General features: G+C 45.0%; 1 protein-coding gene across 4 annotated transcripts in view; it reads right to left on the bottom strand.

The window, feature by feature from the left end:
• The window catches only part of SAMD4A (sterile alpha motif domain containing 4A), a 208,373-nt gene that overhangs the window by 46,340 nt on the left and 145,802 nt on the right, over nt 1–16,231 (bottom strand). For 3 of the 4 annotated variants that reach the window (XM_004738818.2, XM_013056371.2, XM_013056377.2), the window contains one exon: nt 5,644–5,907. The exons of the other annotated variant lie outside the window; for it this stretch is intronic. In XM_004738818.2, the coding sequence (XP_004738875.1) occupies nt 5,644–5,907 (264 nt within the window). The remainder of the gene's footprint in view (nt 1–5,643; nt 5,908–16,231) is intronic. 4 annotated transcript variants of the gene reach the window in all.

Genomic DNA, 16,231 nt, shown 5'->3' with positions numbered 1-16,231 from the left:
GGAATTTACTAACTCTTGGCCTTCAAGTTAGATGAATTCAAGACAGCATCTAGAAAGTCAACATTCAGAACATGGTGGCTTGTTCCCATGAGAGCCATGCTGAGAAGAGTCCCGGCCACACTCCCAGCCCATCACTCACACCCTTATGACCCTAGAAATGCTGGATTCACCACTTTTCTCACAAAGCTTTATCACAGGGTTCTTCATCTTAAAAAGGATCACACTTGTCAATAATTTTTCTAATCGCATTCTAAGAGAGGCAGAGAAGTTCAAAGGTTTACATTTCAAAACCAACTCGAAACCCTAAACTGGCTACTTCAGAACAGGCAATGCATTTCCTTCACTGTGAGTGAAAAACAGTTTACTTCAGTTTCATTGAAGACGCCTGAGAAAAGGCAACCAAGCCTATACTCCCAGTCCCTGGTTCCCTCCACTCTTAACTGCTAGGTTTCTATCAAGGTAACTGGAGCCACAGGTTTCTTTTGAATCTGTATGATGTCTGAATACAAATAATGCAACAGTTTCTATTACCTCCATATTTTGAGCACCACACCTCATAAGGCAACCCAGTCAACATCCACTCCTGATGGTGAGGCTGAAGCTCGTGTCAAGAGAAACAGCCCCCGACCTCCACCCCTCTCCCGCTGACAGCTGTGATGAGAAAGTCATGGGGGCCTACCACTTTTAGGAGCCCGAATCTATGGGCCTTACTAGCTAGAAATCTGGAATGGAGTCTCCACATCAGCTTCCCCACAGGCAGTCAGAGTGCTAACCTGCGCAGGTGGGGAGAGAAGCTGGGGCTTAGGGAGACCAGCCAGGGAAGAACATGGCACACTGAGGTCTGGCTCAGCTCCTTGGAGTGTCCTCCTGGTTTCCAGACCCACCAGGCCCCACACTGGCCCAGGATCTGTTTCTTCTCTTTGCTATAGAGGACACCATGGGCTATCCAGCTGCCCCGGCAGGAACCTGGGCATTGTCCTAAATTCCTCCCGCTCCTGCGCGGTCTACTTTCAAGAGGACACATTCAATTCCGAGCTGTCTCAGTTCTCTCGCACAAAGACCATGCCCACACACTCCTTGGACTCCATTCTCACTGCTGCTTGCCTTGGTCCCATCTCTTTTTCCTCCTCCGTTACTAAACAGCCCCCACCTCTCAGCTGGTTTCCCAAATCAGAATCCCCTGCTCCTCCTCCCTTCCTATGTCCCCCTCCCCGTCTTCCACTAGGGTCCGATTTCTCAGGAGCAAAGGTAAGCAGGTCACTCTGCTACTAAATGCCCTTGACAGCTTCTGTGAATGCCAAACCTTTCGCAAAGCCTGGCTTTCCCCTCTCCAGACTCCTTCCCATGTCCTTTTGACCTTCAGGCTATAGGAGGTACTCGGTTGATCTGTCTCATCACCATGCTTTTCTTGCATCTTTTTCCCTGTGCACAGAATGCCCTTCCCTCACCTTATGTATTTGGCTAACATGTAACCAGGCTCCAAGACTCAGGTCCAGGCCTCTCCTCCTCAGGAACTTCCCTTGACGTCTCTTGACTTGGCATCAGAGCCCTCCTTGGTGCCTACCCTGACCCAGGGCAAGTCTCCACAACGCAGAGTACTAACCACTATACGATCACGGCCCAGGGCAAGTCTCCAAAGACAAGACAATTTCACAGCTGTGCACCTGCGTCCAGTCCGTGTTTGTTGCTCATGGGACGGGGACTCCCATGAGGCAGGTCCCATCTCTTTCTTCTCTGTGTCCCCAGTAAACTAGTCCAAGCCTCTCTCAGCAGGTGCTTAAAAGCCAACTGACTTGATAAGAACTCAAGTAAAACCCATGAACCAGTCTTTCTTCCCTTCTCTCTGCTTCCATAGAACACCGCCCCACCACCTGTTGACAGCCTTTTGAGAAGTCTTTGGATGTCATGTCTCTACATTATTTCTGAGCACATGATGCTGCTATGAGGGGTAGATGTGCTTCCCCAACCAACAGACTTCTGCTCGTCTAGGTTTCTCTTCCTTGCAGGACATTAGGGGAATGTCTTTTTTCTTCCTCTGGGCCACCTGAAGGCTTTGCATGAGAGAAGAGGCAAGAGAGCCGAGGGAAAGGAGGGTATTATGATTGAGAAGCAACCTGGAAATCATGAATCTTTCCCCTGGGATAAGTCATAGTGATGTTTCTGCCAACAACGAGGACAACTGAATTTAGAAACCCCGATCAGCATATCTGGGCCAACAATGTATAACCAGTAGCCTCCACGGGGCATGTTAAGGGGGAAACTCCTATTCCTGTTGTTTCCTACTTCTGTTCGTTATTTTCTCATCGAGTAGCTGATCCTGCTCCTGCTTCAGCCTGAGATTAGTCTGAGATCCCTACCCGGAGGGACAGCCAATCTGGGCTTTGGAGCTGACTTACATCTTCGGGATGGTATTTACTATAAAAGGAAAAACAAAGCAAAGCAGGCAGATGATGTTATTCCCGTGAGAGTGCAAGCTGGTCTACTTGGGAGAGAACTTTGCGACGATCCCTGGCAGGGTGCTGACCCCAAAACAAAAAGAGGGGCGAGATCAGATCGATCGATGTTCATGAAAAATTAAAAAAAGAAGAATACTGGGCTGTGAGCTTTATTTCACACTCTTGACCCAAGAGGCCCATTCCTAAGGGACAATTCGTAGCCAGGCCTGGCCAGTTTGTCCAGATGAAAAGGAAGGAATGGATGAACACCGTGTTTCCACAAGGTATGCACAGCTGTTGGCAAGAAAGATGAATTCACACTAAATTAAGCTCAATTATGGCGGCTTTTTATTCTTCCCCCAAGGTGCAGGGAGAGGGCTGACACGCATCCTCTGGAGATTTGGAACTCCTCCAAATTCAACTACAGATTCCTTGTTGTTTCTGTAAACCAGGCTTTTAAAAGAACTTTAGAAAAATAGCAATTTACTGATGGTGTCCTCAGGTGGACCAGAAAGTCGCCTAAAAGGGTTGATACTCCTGCCAAAAAACCTGGTTACATGGAAGAAGGGGACGTGGATCTGAGGGCAAGAGCTGGCTCTTTTTAGAAGCGCTTCATTTGATTTCATATTTCATTTCTCAGAAAGTATGAATTAATTTGGAAACTTAAACCTGTGTCTGCTCTCGGACTTGGGAACCAAATGAGAAACTCTTGAGCTGGGCCTGGTGAGGGCTGCCACCTGGGCACTGTCCTGGGAGGCCACCCTGTACAGGCTTCACTGACAGAGTTGCCGTCTCGAGAAGACATCTCCAGGCACCACTAGGGGGCTGCCTTCGGCCCCCCACATTCTGGGAGGCCGCTGTTTCAGGTGTGGACGTTTCTATGATTTGACCTATCAGCTGAACTACAAACACACTTTTCCCACAAATACAACTCTCCGTTGTTTCTGCTGCCTTCTTTCAAATATGTTTTGCCCTCTAATTTGCTACAGACTTTATATTTTGAATCCTGATTGAGTTCTTTGGGAAAAGGACAGTTTGCTAGGTCAGCAGAAGGTGGGTGTATATAGAGTCTTCTGTTTTACCTGGTCACCAAATCCCTTGGGCCTATAAAGAAAATCTTGGATGTAAGAGCTTATCTGTGTCACTTTCTGACTGAAGGATCTCTGAGGAGACAATTCTTATCAATTCTAAAGAAAAGAATAGAAGATGCTTACATAGGAGATATTCCCTGAACTTTGGAATATTTTAGCTTGTATTCTAAAACAGCAATAAGAAGTTTATTCGGGTTTTCTGTCATTATTCTTTTCTCACCTCAAAACAACAGCACATTATGAGCACACCTTTACCTACTTTGGGAGGATGTTGAAGGTATACATTAAAGCTGAAAAAAAGAACGAAAGAATAGATGTACAGAAGGAAGGAAGAAAGAAAAGTAAAAGGAAGAAAGGAAAGAAAGCAGACCTCTGATAACCAGACAGGACCAGCATTCCTCTCTGGGAGATGTCTGTAACCCAGAGAACAACCTTCTTGTAGGACCCTCCTTGCCCTTGAACACAAGGGCCAAGGCCTCTTTCCCATAGTCACCGATTAGAACCACACGTACACTTTCTTGGAAATGTGCTGCCCAAACACTCCACTAGGCCTAGGAAGAAGCTAGTCCAGAGGAACGACTGGCCCGGCCTCCTGGGGTCCCTCGGGTACTTGGGGGGGTCCCCATGACAGATGTCCTACAGGCTTACCTAAAACATGGCTGAGGCTCATTGGTTACCCATCACCTGGGGCTCAGCTGCTAGAGCACAGAACCATACAGCATGAACTCAGAAATGAGTTTTGCTAGGTCTCCAAAATTATGACACATTCCCTCGAAAACTGTGAAAGAGAAAGAGGACACACATCCCCTCCATGCCAAAATGAGCCATTGTTTGTGCTGTCTGTTAAACACCTTTAAAGACCCACTTGTATCAGCGGAAGAAAGCATCAAGACACATCCCACGCACTCTGGGCACTCACCATGGGATGGGGGTGGCATGGGAGCATACGGGCCTGCCGCTGAGGGAAAGGAATGTTCAAGGAAGACACCAGGGAAGGAACTTCCAGCAGCTTTGTTCCCCTAATGGACAGGCTCCCTGTGTCAGCCTGGTGGTCTCACACAACTGGCCCCTGGGTGGCCATGGATATCTCTCTGTGCCACGCTTCCATGGCGGGGAAGGGACTTGGTGGAGAGACTCCTACACCAACACAGCCTTCTCGAGGGAAAGGTTGGAGACAGCCAGTCCTCAGGACTCTGGATGCCAGCAAAGAGGGCCGCTCTCAGAGCCCCCCTGCAGTATTGTACTCCCAAAAGCAAGGCTAATTACTGTTTCTCCATCTAAATCTGTTATTCCTGGGTCTCTGACGAGCATCTTTCCCCGAGGACTTCCCAGACTTTGAACAACTTGGCGTCTAAAAATACAAAACGCATGTATCCTCTTTGAACCCGTCCAGGGTAATTTGGCAATCTCTGTCTCCTGATGAGTAGCTTAAGAGGAGGCTAGATTTACAGGGCAATGTACAAACATTTATTTATGCTGCACGAGAAGGCCTTTATCACTGTACGCGAAGCTGTTCTCAGGCTTAACACCCTGACATAGATTCTCAGTGGTACTGTGTTCACGTTCCTTAAACAGGTGCAGAGGAAAGGGTTTAAAAGTTTCTTTGCATATCAAAAGAAAAGGGAGAGAGAAAGGAAGCACGACTACCATTCTGCATTAGGAGAGACTTAAAAGAAAGAGCCTGTGGTTTGTGTTGCTGAATTATTGACAGTTCCCTGGCCACAGCCAATGAGGTAGAAGGCTGGAGGAGCTCAGCGCCTTTCCAAACAGGACAGGCTGAGCAATGTACGTGCACAGGAGATCCTACCGCCAGTAGCGGTGACTCATTTAATTGCCTGCAAGTCACTGCATTTAAAAAAAAAAAAAAAAAAAGAAGAGCGTTGACCTCTCCTGCTCTGGTTCCTGCATCCCAGGTTTTGGCAAGATACCCTGGAAGGGGAATCGGAGCCCTTTCCGCCAGGGTGGACCCTGGAGCTCTGCAAGGGCTGGGTCAAATGCACAAGTCTGGGGAGGGGGCTGGGCTCCTCTCTCGCTGACTACCTACCTCTCTTTTCACCCTTCTGACTCTAAATAAAGGGACAGATTCTGTTCCCAGTGGTTTCTCGTTCGTCACTCACCTTTCATACCACTACCTTCTTCTTGGAATGTGTTACGAGCAGTGTTCTGATCTTCTAAGTGTTCACTCCCACCACTTCCTGAAGAGGCTACACTGCTTTGTGGAGACAGGGGGGCATGATCGGATGGGAGGCACTGGGGTCCTCTAGCTCGTAAGTCCTCATGAGACATCCATCCGTGGCCTAGAGGCTGGTTTGGCACATTCATGGGTGGGGTAAGGGACACAGATCGTTTCAAAGGGCTGTGGTGTGCCTGGCCTGAGAGAACTGGAAAAAAAAAATAAAATGAAATAGGTTATTCCCCCCCCTTTAGCCTGGGCCACAGAGCACCCACAATACCTTTTAACCCTGAGAAATGACGCTAACTATCTGCGGTCCCCGCAGGCTGAATACAGGCCTGGCAGGGGCCTTCCCTTCAGGGGGTTCAAAGGGATGCATCTGCACCTCTTAGTGGGTTGGGTTTCCCCAAAGAGGCTAAACCTACAGGCCCCACCCATCTGGCCTTCACCTCTGTGGGTCCAGATCTGGTTTTCATTCTAACGCTAGAAATCAGGATCCGTGGCAGGAGGCCTATAAATCAGGTGAGGCTTGACAGCCTGGCAAAGTAGCCATGGGCCAAGAGTGAAGAGAACATGGGCTGGACATTCTCTCTCTCTCTTTTTTTTTGGGGAAACACATAGAACCCGACATTACCCATGTCATTAGGGGTGGACTCCTTGAAGGGTAGGCAGGCTGGTCACCGTTTGGGATCTTGGCTGGGCTGGACGAGAAGGTGGACTAGGCCTGGCAGCCAGGAAGCAGGGGAGCCTCTCAGTTCTGGAGGGGTGTGGGTTCCTGGGGGGCCGCAGGGTGCACACAGACCTCAGGGTGTGTGAGGGACACGGGCAGCTGTGTGTGAAAGGGCCGATTCTTTCCCCAGCTTCACAGGTTAATGCCAAACTTCACACTGACAACACTGCCAGGTAACAAGGCCTTCATTCAGAAGCCGGTGGGGCGCTCGCAGTGAGCTGGGGACGGTTTCCACCCGCGGGATCAACGCTTCCCCCCCGGTGGGCCACATCTGCGCAGCCCCTGTTTTCCATGTCTCTCTCTTCCAGAAAAGGAGGAAAAAGCAACACAACTCCTGTAACTAGCCAAACTCAACTGAGGTCATTTGAGGGAGGGATTTCACCCAAATCAACGCCCGGGGAGCCGGCGTTACCCTCGGTTGGTTTTTCTGGGCGTTTAAGTAACTTTACAAAATAAGTCTATTCATAAGAGTCTCTGAGGCCCGCTTCCTGACAGGTCTGGGGTATTTTGACTGCAGCCACGCTCACATGGAATTGAGCCACATGCATTTTTAAACATTTTTCAGGGAAGCCATTAAGTTCCATCTCGGGCCTTATCCCCTACAGTGAGGTTTTGCTCTCCCAGGCCCGGACAAGCTCTTCCTGGCTGGTGTGAACCTGTGTTTTTTAGTAAGCAGAGCTGACACCACAGTGTAAGAAGCACCCACACCACAAAGACCTGGGCAGCAGACTACCTTGCCCCCACTTCAAAGAGAAAGGCCAGAGCCAAAAGGCTGGGTGCTTCCAGAAAGCATATTTGGGGGCAGTGGTGGTGTGGGGAGGTAGTTCATGGTCAGCTGGCTTCAACCAGGCCTTGAGAGCAATGGGGTCACATCTCTGTTGTCAATGTTTCCTTCCATGTGGCTTCACGTGGCCAGAAGGGAGACAACTTGTGCAAAAGAGGGACAGCCTGAAAGGCGAGAAGCTTCTTCATTAGCAGAACAGGGAGGCAAAAAGGGAGCTGCCCGAGTTTACCATTTGTAACCTGAGAGATTCCCACCTGAGGCAGATTCTATCAAAGGCAAGGAATTATCACTGGACTTTAAAAAAAATGCAAAGGGAACTTTGTTTAAAAAAATTTTTTTGACCCTAACAATCTGAAACAGCTTGCCTTTCCACTAAATAGGCTAGGGAAGAAACTATTGAAAAAGGTTCCCTGGAAAACGCAATCCTACCTGGTTGGATCAGAATTACCAAGAGAAAAAGAAAAGAAAAAAAAAAAAGCAAAAAGGAAAAAAGTAAATAAAAAGGAAGCAGCAGCAAAAATGAAGAGAGAAGCCAATAGGAAAAAAAAAAAAAAAAAAGCCAGACATCCAGAAAATCCATTTCATGCCTGTCTAAGTATTTATATAAAATTGGGCAGACTTGTTGAGGGCTCACTGAGTGCTGGAACAGTCCAGCTTAGACATCTTAGCTTTCTGATACCTTGGCAACTGTTTCAGACTATCTAACTGGCTGATGCTCCGACCAGGTATGCCTCAAGTGGAAATGGGGGTTCCTCTTCACAGCCAGGATTAGAGGTAAACCCCACACCACAAAAACAGGCTAAAGGGAGACACCAGCTTTGAATTGGAAGAACCCTTAGGACCTAGCTTGGTTAGAGGCGACAAGTGAACATGTATGTAATCATGGGTGGGCACACCACTAAGAGAATCCCCTTCTTTGGGTGCTGACAGCGATACCCCAGATATGTAGGAGTTGAATTCCATTTCTGGATGGAATCCATTTGCATCTTTCCACCTAAATTTTTCTTAAATGCCACGCTACCTCCCCATCGATGGGCATACTTGGGGAGGCGTGTTGATCGATATCTGAGGATTCTACCAGTTATTGAGAATGGAACAAGATCGTTACCTAACTTAGTGGGACTTATCGGGTTTTACTCATAGATAACTACACCCATGTCTTCATATATCTCTGAGTTTGACTGACATCACAGGGAACATGGCATCCATTTGGCCTCTGCCTCTAATAAAAAATCAATTATAGCCGAGGGAAAACCAGGGCCTTTCCCCAGTGACTTTCTACTGAAGGCTCACCCTGTCTGCATCATAAAGATTCCCGCAGCTGGCACCCAAACAGCAAGGTCTCCTTAGGAGTCAAACTCCTATAGCAACCAAGCAAAATGCCTCACACACAGCTTCCGATTTACAGAGATGGCCATGTGTTTAGATCCAGGCATGGGACCCACCCCAGTAAGAGTGAAGTCATGCTGGGCAAATGCCGCATTTCTCCAAAGAAAACCAGGCCCAGAGGCAAGACCAGCTCATCTTCCAGTGTGAAGGAGACAGAAGCAGGTGACAGGTGACCTGTCCAATGTGCCATTCTGGGGCAAAGACAATTCTTCAGGTAGAGATAGTAGGTAGAGGCTTGTACCACAAGGCCAATTTTAGGCTTCATGTTCGGCACAAAATGGCAGAGGCAATGATCAATGCCATGGGCAGCATGTAGGCCTCACCGCTGTGGCATGAATGAGGTGGCCAGGGGCACAGCGCTGATGGTCGTCCCCTCACTCCATTTTTTTTTTTAACCAAAGAATTCTTCTGATGTGGTGATAAATAGAGGAAAAATGGATATTCAAGCAAAAGTAAATACCTAAATAAAAAATTCCTTTTTCCTGTGAGTAGAGAGGCAGAGCAGTGAAAACAGTCTTCTGGTAGCTGTCCCAAAATGACTCTAGCTAGAGGCAGACCTTTAGAATGACAACAGTCAATGTTTCATTCAGACTTAAGCTGCCCCTGGGTATCCGAACCCTGAAGAATTAAGTACACATTGGGGGAAAAAAAAATCTCAATATAGATTAGAAATCAGCAGGTTCCGGCAGAATCGAAGTCCTGAATTTATATTGCATTCGTGACTTTAGAATAGTGGAAGTTGGAGGGACAGCGTGTTTCTGGGTGGATTTATTATATTGAAAATCCTACTAAAAATTACTCGGGGAACAAAGGCTGCGCCTCTTTTGCCCTTAAAAAACTGAAGCTAAAACTTAATATAGTGTAGAGTATAAATTCAATATTTTTTATTGTTTTTAGAAGGAAATAGAGGTTCAATATTGCTTATGTCTTCTTACAGGAAATTTCAGGAATGTCCACATATTCACGTATGTACACATAGGTTGGCCAATAGAATATTGTGATTTAGGGGGCATTTATAAATCCAAGTGAACCAAAAATAAATAACAAATACTGAGTAAGTCTAGTTGAAATATGGGGGAAAAAACAGCTAAAAATAATCTTGTTATAGCCATGGAGCCGTGTGATACAGGTTGAGAGGGTCTTATAATCTGGCAATAAACTCTGCCATATCATTCTTGGCAGGCCAATTTCTCTGACCTTATTTAAACTTATGATTTCTTTTTCATCTCAAAACATCTTTAAGGAGACTCCTGTCAATGCCTTTTTAGAGGAAAAGACCATACCTGACCCTGGGACCTATTCTTTTAAGTATTTTCTTAAAAACCTGGAAGTCAGATTTTTTAACCCCTTTCCTTTGACCAAACTTGACTTCAGCTCAATTTCAGCTCAAAATTCAGTGACAGGCTTTTGGGGACAGACTCTTTTAAGAAAATTAGGAATAACTGCTTTTTTTGCTTTCTAATGTGACAAATAATAGGGTTTGCAGAAAGAGGAAGTTTGGAGGTACTGGCCCACGAGCTCTTTGGTTCACCGTTAGGTTAAGCATTATACCTCACCGTGGAGCAGAGAAGAGATCCCCACAAGCAAACAGTACAGATAATTGGACTCCACTGTCAGCGAAACTTTATCCTCACAAACTTTAACGGACATCTTTCAAAGATACATTGCATACTTCCCTGTCCTCCTGAAGCTTATGCATTGAATGCAATTTCTGCTTTAAAAATTATTGTTAGGAGCCTAGATTCATAATGTTTCAGAGCTGGAAGCCCCCTGAAAGGTAATTCAAGAATTCCTAAGTCATGAGCTCTGGGCCCCTGGGGAATGAAATTCCCTTAAAATCCCTGTGTGCACCACACTTTGCTCATGAATGAAATACTGTGTTGCAAATAATCTTTATATATAGGCAAAGTATGAACATTAATAAAAGACAAATTAATTTACATGTTGCTGAGTTCATAGCTCTTTTGGTCCCTTTTTTCTATCAGCAGATTCAGGGTACAATTCTTGCTTTTTGGGGACCCCTATTTTTTTTATAACTTAACAACGGAGCCCCAAATTCAACAAATGGTAGAGATGACTGCTATTCTCTGCTTTGCTGACGGAGGTTTTCATGGGCAGTAAAGGCAGCCTTGGGCACTGTCGTGCTCAAAGTCCCTGGCATGTCTTTCATTGTCAGGATATTCCTTCCAGTCCTGTCCACCAGCACTCTGCGTTGCTACTACTATGTGTTTCCACCTCCTTATAGTCTTAACATTTCATTCTAGAGTTTATAATCTAGAAGCTGACTTCTTTTTGTATAAGGGCAGTAAGTGTTCCCATATTCCTAATCACGCCCTCTTTCCTCAAACCTAATAGCTTGATTTCTCAACCCAAACTTGAGTTCTGTCTTGTCACATCCCTAAGAGTTCAGATGGGATTGGAAATCTTAATCTTTTTTACTCCTCAGGCAGTCTCTCAATTTCTAATTCAACAAGCTGCCCTTCTCACAGGAAAACATGTACTTCCTCAAAATTTCCAAATTCTAGATGCTCATATGATAAAACTTGACAAAATTGCGAGTAAACTTGACAAAAATAACTCATTCTAATTTAGGGATTTGAAGAAGTAGAACGAGGAAACCAAACATCAGCACATGATTTTAAAATATTAACTTCAAAGTTTTTTCCTAAATTAAAACATCCTAGGCTATTCCCTACTCTCAGGATACACGCTGGGCATGTCAACACACTATGACAAAGCCTAGGAATATTCTACGTGTGGGCTGCTAATGGTGTAACTTTAACAGTGTCTATTAGACCTACTCCCCAAAGAAATTCAGAGTATCCACAGAACCTTTGCTGTATACAGCAATTTACTGTATACAGCAATCATACAATTCTTACATTTTGCTATAGGAGATGGTTTGATACTAGACTAGTTTAAAGGAGAAAAAACTCAACCCACTGCCAGCTACAAAATAGCTTCAATTATTGTTTCAAAGTTACTGGGGGAGCAATTCTGATCATTTCTTTAGATTTAAGGGCTGCTTCTCGGGCATTTTTCAGGTGCCATCCAAGAATTTCTTGAGAGTGCTTTCAGGGCATCTAAGGAACTGCTACTAAAGGCTTTCCGTTTTCAAAGAGTAGAGTTCTGTTAACATCACTTGTTTGAATGATTCCAGGCATTTGCTTAAGGGAAAAAAAAAAAAAAAAAAAGCCAGCATTTTCGAGGCTCAGTGGTGAAATGATACCAGAGCCTGGATTCCTCTTCTTTAGTTGGTTTTGTGGGGCCACAACCCGTAACCCGAGGCCCTGTAGTGGGAATCTTTGGGGAAGAGAAGATTAATAGTACTGCAAGAATACATTAAAAAACCAAACCAAACAAAAACAAAACCAGAGTGTTTGATCAGTGACAGCATGCAAAAGAAGACAAAATAACACCACTCACATTTACAGCCAAGTACAGATTGGTGTAAAAGGAGGGGGAAGGGGTTATTAATTACTCAGGTTAAAATTAACATGCTCTGCCATCATTGCTTCAGGGAACAAACTGAAAGCCCATCTAGAAGGTTTCATGCCTCAACTCTGCATGCTTGCTCTCTGCTTCTTGTTGAAAGGTTTGGAAAACCAGTGCTTACAACATCTGGACACCAGAAGATGATTCCCCCAAAACAGCTTCAGACTCCACCTCATTCTGGGGGAAGGGGAGAGAACAGGCTACAAAGCAAAGACGTGGTCGGTGGATAGGGTGTTCCCGACGAGCCCAAAGGGGAAGCCACACACTCTCAGGAAAGAGAAAATGTACACTTGCCTAAGCAACAAAACAAATGGAGAGTCTGAAAGAAGACAAAGTCGCAAAGAACATCGCGACGCGGTTGACAAATACACAGTGCCAAACCTCTTTTTCCCTATTAAATCTCATTTTCATACAGCATTGAAACAAAAGCATTCTGATGCAGGGAAAAGCACCTGGAGAGGCTTTTTCAATAACGCGAGTCCTTGTCTCTGATGTCAGCTCTTATTACTCTCCGGACGGCTCAGCCTTTGGGCAGAGGAAAGATGTATGTTTCTGCCTTCACGCTATCACTTAAACATTTGGGCTTTTAAGAAGTAAATTAGGATGTTTCTGGCAGACTTTTATTGCTGCATTAATCTCTGGTACATTTCATTTGTACTCTTTTGTCAGTTTCTATAATGGCAAAACTGGGTGTCATCCAGTAGAAAATCTATTTTAGATAACGGCTATTTGACTTTGTATTGTCATTATTTACGAAATAAGCTAGACAAGAAGCCAATATAGACATTTTATAGAAATTGGTTGAGTCTCACTCACAAGCTTAACTTCAAATCAAGCAGTCCTAAAAGGAAACTGCCCAAATCCTCTCATTCCATTCCATCAAAACCAATGACATCAACTATGGAAGTAATCTGACACCATGGAAGCAGATGTTGAAGCCAATTCAAGGGACGGCGGGATCAACCCAGCCACTTCTGAAGTTGGGTTAACTTCTACTTTCCTGCATTTTGTTTCTTTTCCTATCTATATTTATACCTACACGTGTTCAACCCTGAGGCTTATCCGTGGAATTTCTACCCACATAGAGACTTGAAGAGATGAAATCCAGAAAAGAATTTAGACAGAGACACAGAATTGGAATCATTTTGTTGATGACACCAAGTAGAGTAAATAACTGAGTCAAGCCAGTGGCCAGGAGTGGATTTAAGAGGGCATGTCCTTTTTCATTTTCCACCGTATCCATAAAAATGCTCCAGTCATTGTGTTTCAGGAAGAAAGTGGAGACACTCAGAAAACTAGATGTTCGATGAAAAAACATCTCTCCTGTCCCTTTCTTAAAAGACAGCTGTCAAATTGTAACTGCTCACATGCCTACCCAGGAGGTCCTTCTTAGCTTTACAAAATGCAATATCCGTCCTCTGTTTAATGACGTTGGGGCTGCTCACTGAGCATGGGTACCAGAAAAGCAATCCTGATATGGAACTGCAAACAGCTGGAATTTCATGATTGAGCAACTCAGACCCTCTCAGAGCATCAGTGCTCCCAAGGCCACAGCACAGTCGCTGAACAAATAGTCAATGACTTCTACAACCTGACACTGCTAGCAAGGCTTCTCCAGAGGAGAAGCAGGTCAATCCCTTGAAATGGGCTCACAAAGGCTATTTAAAAACCTTGTCTATGAAGGCAAAGTCTGCTGCTGGAACTTCAAGGCTCCCAGATAAGAGTCCGGTATGGCTTGTAAATGTCATGGCTCTCATTAGGCAAGGACTGGAATCATTAGATGCCTAAGTCCTGCCTTCGGGGCTCAGCTCAACCCCAGCCCAATGCACTACTCGTGCCAGGATTTCTCTGGGCGTGAAACTCTGAACTTTGCCTTGATCAAGCAGAAATCCTTTTTCTTCTCTTTCTAGTGCTAGGAGAAGGGTGATAAATAATTAGGATGTATTATGTGGTCCTGACTAATTCTTAACTTAGTTACTTGATAGAAGAATGAGAACTGGAGTTTCTCAGCATTGTGACTCGCGGGGCAATTTACTGATTAGGGAACTGGTTCTTGTTTTCATTAAAGCATTCAATCTAAATGTCAAATGTAATAATGCACATAAATGACCATTCAAAAACCCCACAATTTGAGCTTACATGGCTAATTAGATGATTTTTTGTTGTTGTTAATTAAGAGAAATTGGATGGTTTAAGCTCTCCTGGCTTCTTAATTATGTTTGATTGAATTCACCATGTGATTCAAGACAAGCTATCGAGGCTTCACACATCCCAATTCCCACTTTGCTTCACCTTTGGTATCTCCTCAGATTCCGAACTGTCACAGCCAGCTCCAGTGGGTGTTGGAATATGGTGATATTGGTACTGTGTTTGTAAAATTGATTTACTGTGGCCTGTAATTACACATACAGATTTGAATTTTTGACTCGACACTGCATTTTTCACTTAAACCGTACTGTTCTTCTCTACCCCAGAGAAACAGCATTTACGTAATTGCTCTCAACTCATCTACTTGGGTATTATAAATCAGTCCTACAATAAAAGACTTCCAGAGACACTGCAGGCACGAGGTTGCTGGCATAATTCAGCCCCCGGGACTGTTCTAGTTTAAGGACAGGAATTGAACAGCATTCATTTCTTATTGGAGATGAGATGGGAAGGGCTGTATGGAGACTTTGGATCCCGGGGGGGCAGAGAGAAAGAGGCCATAGGGCCATCAGGAGGGCTGGCCAGAACCCAGGCAGCCAGTTCAGATCCATAGGTCCCCTCCCTTTGCTCCTCGCCAACTGTCCCACATACTGTATAACGTTTGTGGGGTCCCCCTCACCTGTCCCACAAACTGTGTGATGTGTTGTCTGTTCTCCTATTCTGTGTCTTATCTGCCGTGGATCCTCCATATTCACAGATTCCATACTTGTGAATTCACTGATCTGCTAAGCTTTATTTGTAGGCCCCCAAATCAACTTGTCTCATTTTCATGGTCATTCGTGGACGTGCTCAGAGGGGCAACAAATCGGAGTCCCTCATGCACAGACTCCCAACTGAGGTTCTGCCTTCCTATGTTGGCTTTCATCCTGTAAGCAAGTGGCCTTTTCCAGGCCTGTGTAGGGTCATGGTTTTCTCACTTTGGTGTTTTTCTTTGGTGATTTTTCTATTTCTGATGGCCCCAAGTGTGGCAGAACTGAGGTGCTCCTTGGTGTTCCTAAGTGCAGGAAGGCTGCAATGTGCCTTACAGAGAGAATACATGTGCTAAATAAGCTTCACTGAAGCATGAGTTATAGTGCTGCTGGCCTTGAGTTCAAGGTTAATGCATCAGCGATACATAAGACACAAGATGTCTTTAAACACATATGAAACAAAGTTACGTACTGATCTGCAGATGAAAATGTGAGGCTTGCAGGAACGTCACCCTCTATCTCCCCTAGGAGCAGTGGTTCAGGATTTGCTAATTTAGTGTTCACAGTGGTTTTATAGAATCTAACTACTGCAAATACTAAGAACTCACTGTGTGCATATGTTGATACCAACTCTTCATCCAAATGCTGAATACAAACTCCACCTCCCATCCTGGGACATGTTGATCACATTTGCCACATTTTTTTTTTTTTTTTTTTGCCTTAGGCTAGTGGTTCTTCACCTTGGCTACACAGTCACCCTAGCTGGAGGCTTTTAAAAAAAAAAAAACCTGATGCCCGGGTCCCATTCCAGACCAAAGAAAGAGACAATCCCTGTAGTGGGTTGGAGTATTTGTACTTTTTAATGCATCTGAGGACCTGTAATAGCTAGCCAGGCTGAGAACTACTATCTTAGGCTATCTTTTGGCCTAAGAGTACCCCCAAAGTGGGTCTGCCATCCTGGACATTGCAAACTTCCCCAGGCTGGATGCCATTTCTGCCTGGTCTTAAAAAGATGCCCACAAACAATGGATATCTTGTTTCCTTTTCAAGTGGCTTTTAAAGGACAACATACAAATCTTTGCTTTTCCTACCAAACAAGTCTTGTTTGCTTTGGATTCACATGTAGAATTCTGTTTGGGCTCTTCAGCTCAGGATTTTATCACTCTCGTTCTGCCCTCCAAATAAAATAAATAATATTTTGCTTCCAGAATTCCAACCTGAAGGATACCTGAGGAGA

This window comes from Mustela putorius, unplaced genomic scaffold, assembly GCF_011764305.1.
Source record: "Mustela putorius furo isolate JIRA1106 unplaced genomic scaffold, ASM1176430v1.1 tig00000129_pilon_pilon_pilon, whole genome shotgun sequence".
In the NCBI taxonomy this organism is placed as follows: Eukaryota; Metazoa; Chordata; class Mammalia; order Carnivora; family Mustelidae; genus Mustela; species Mustela putorius.
The sequence above is the reverse complement of the archived record's forward strand: the minus strand, read 5'-3'. Positions and strand labels throughout refer to the sequence as shown.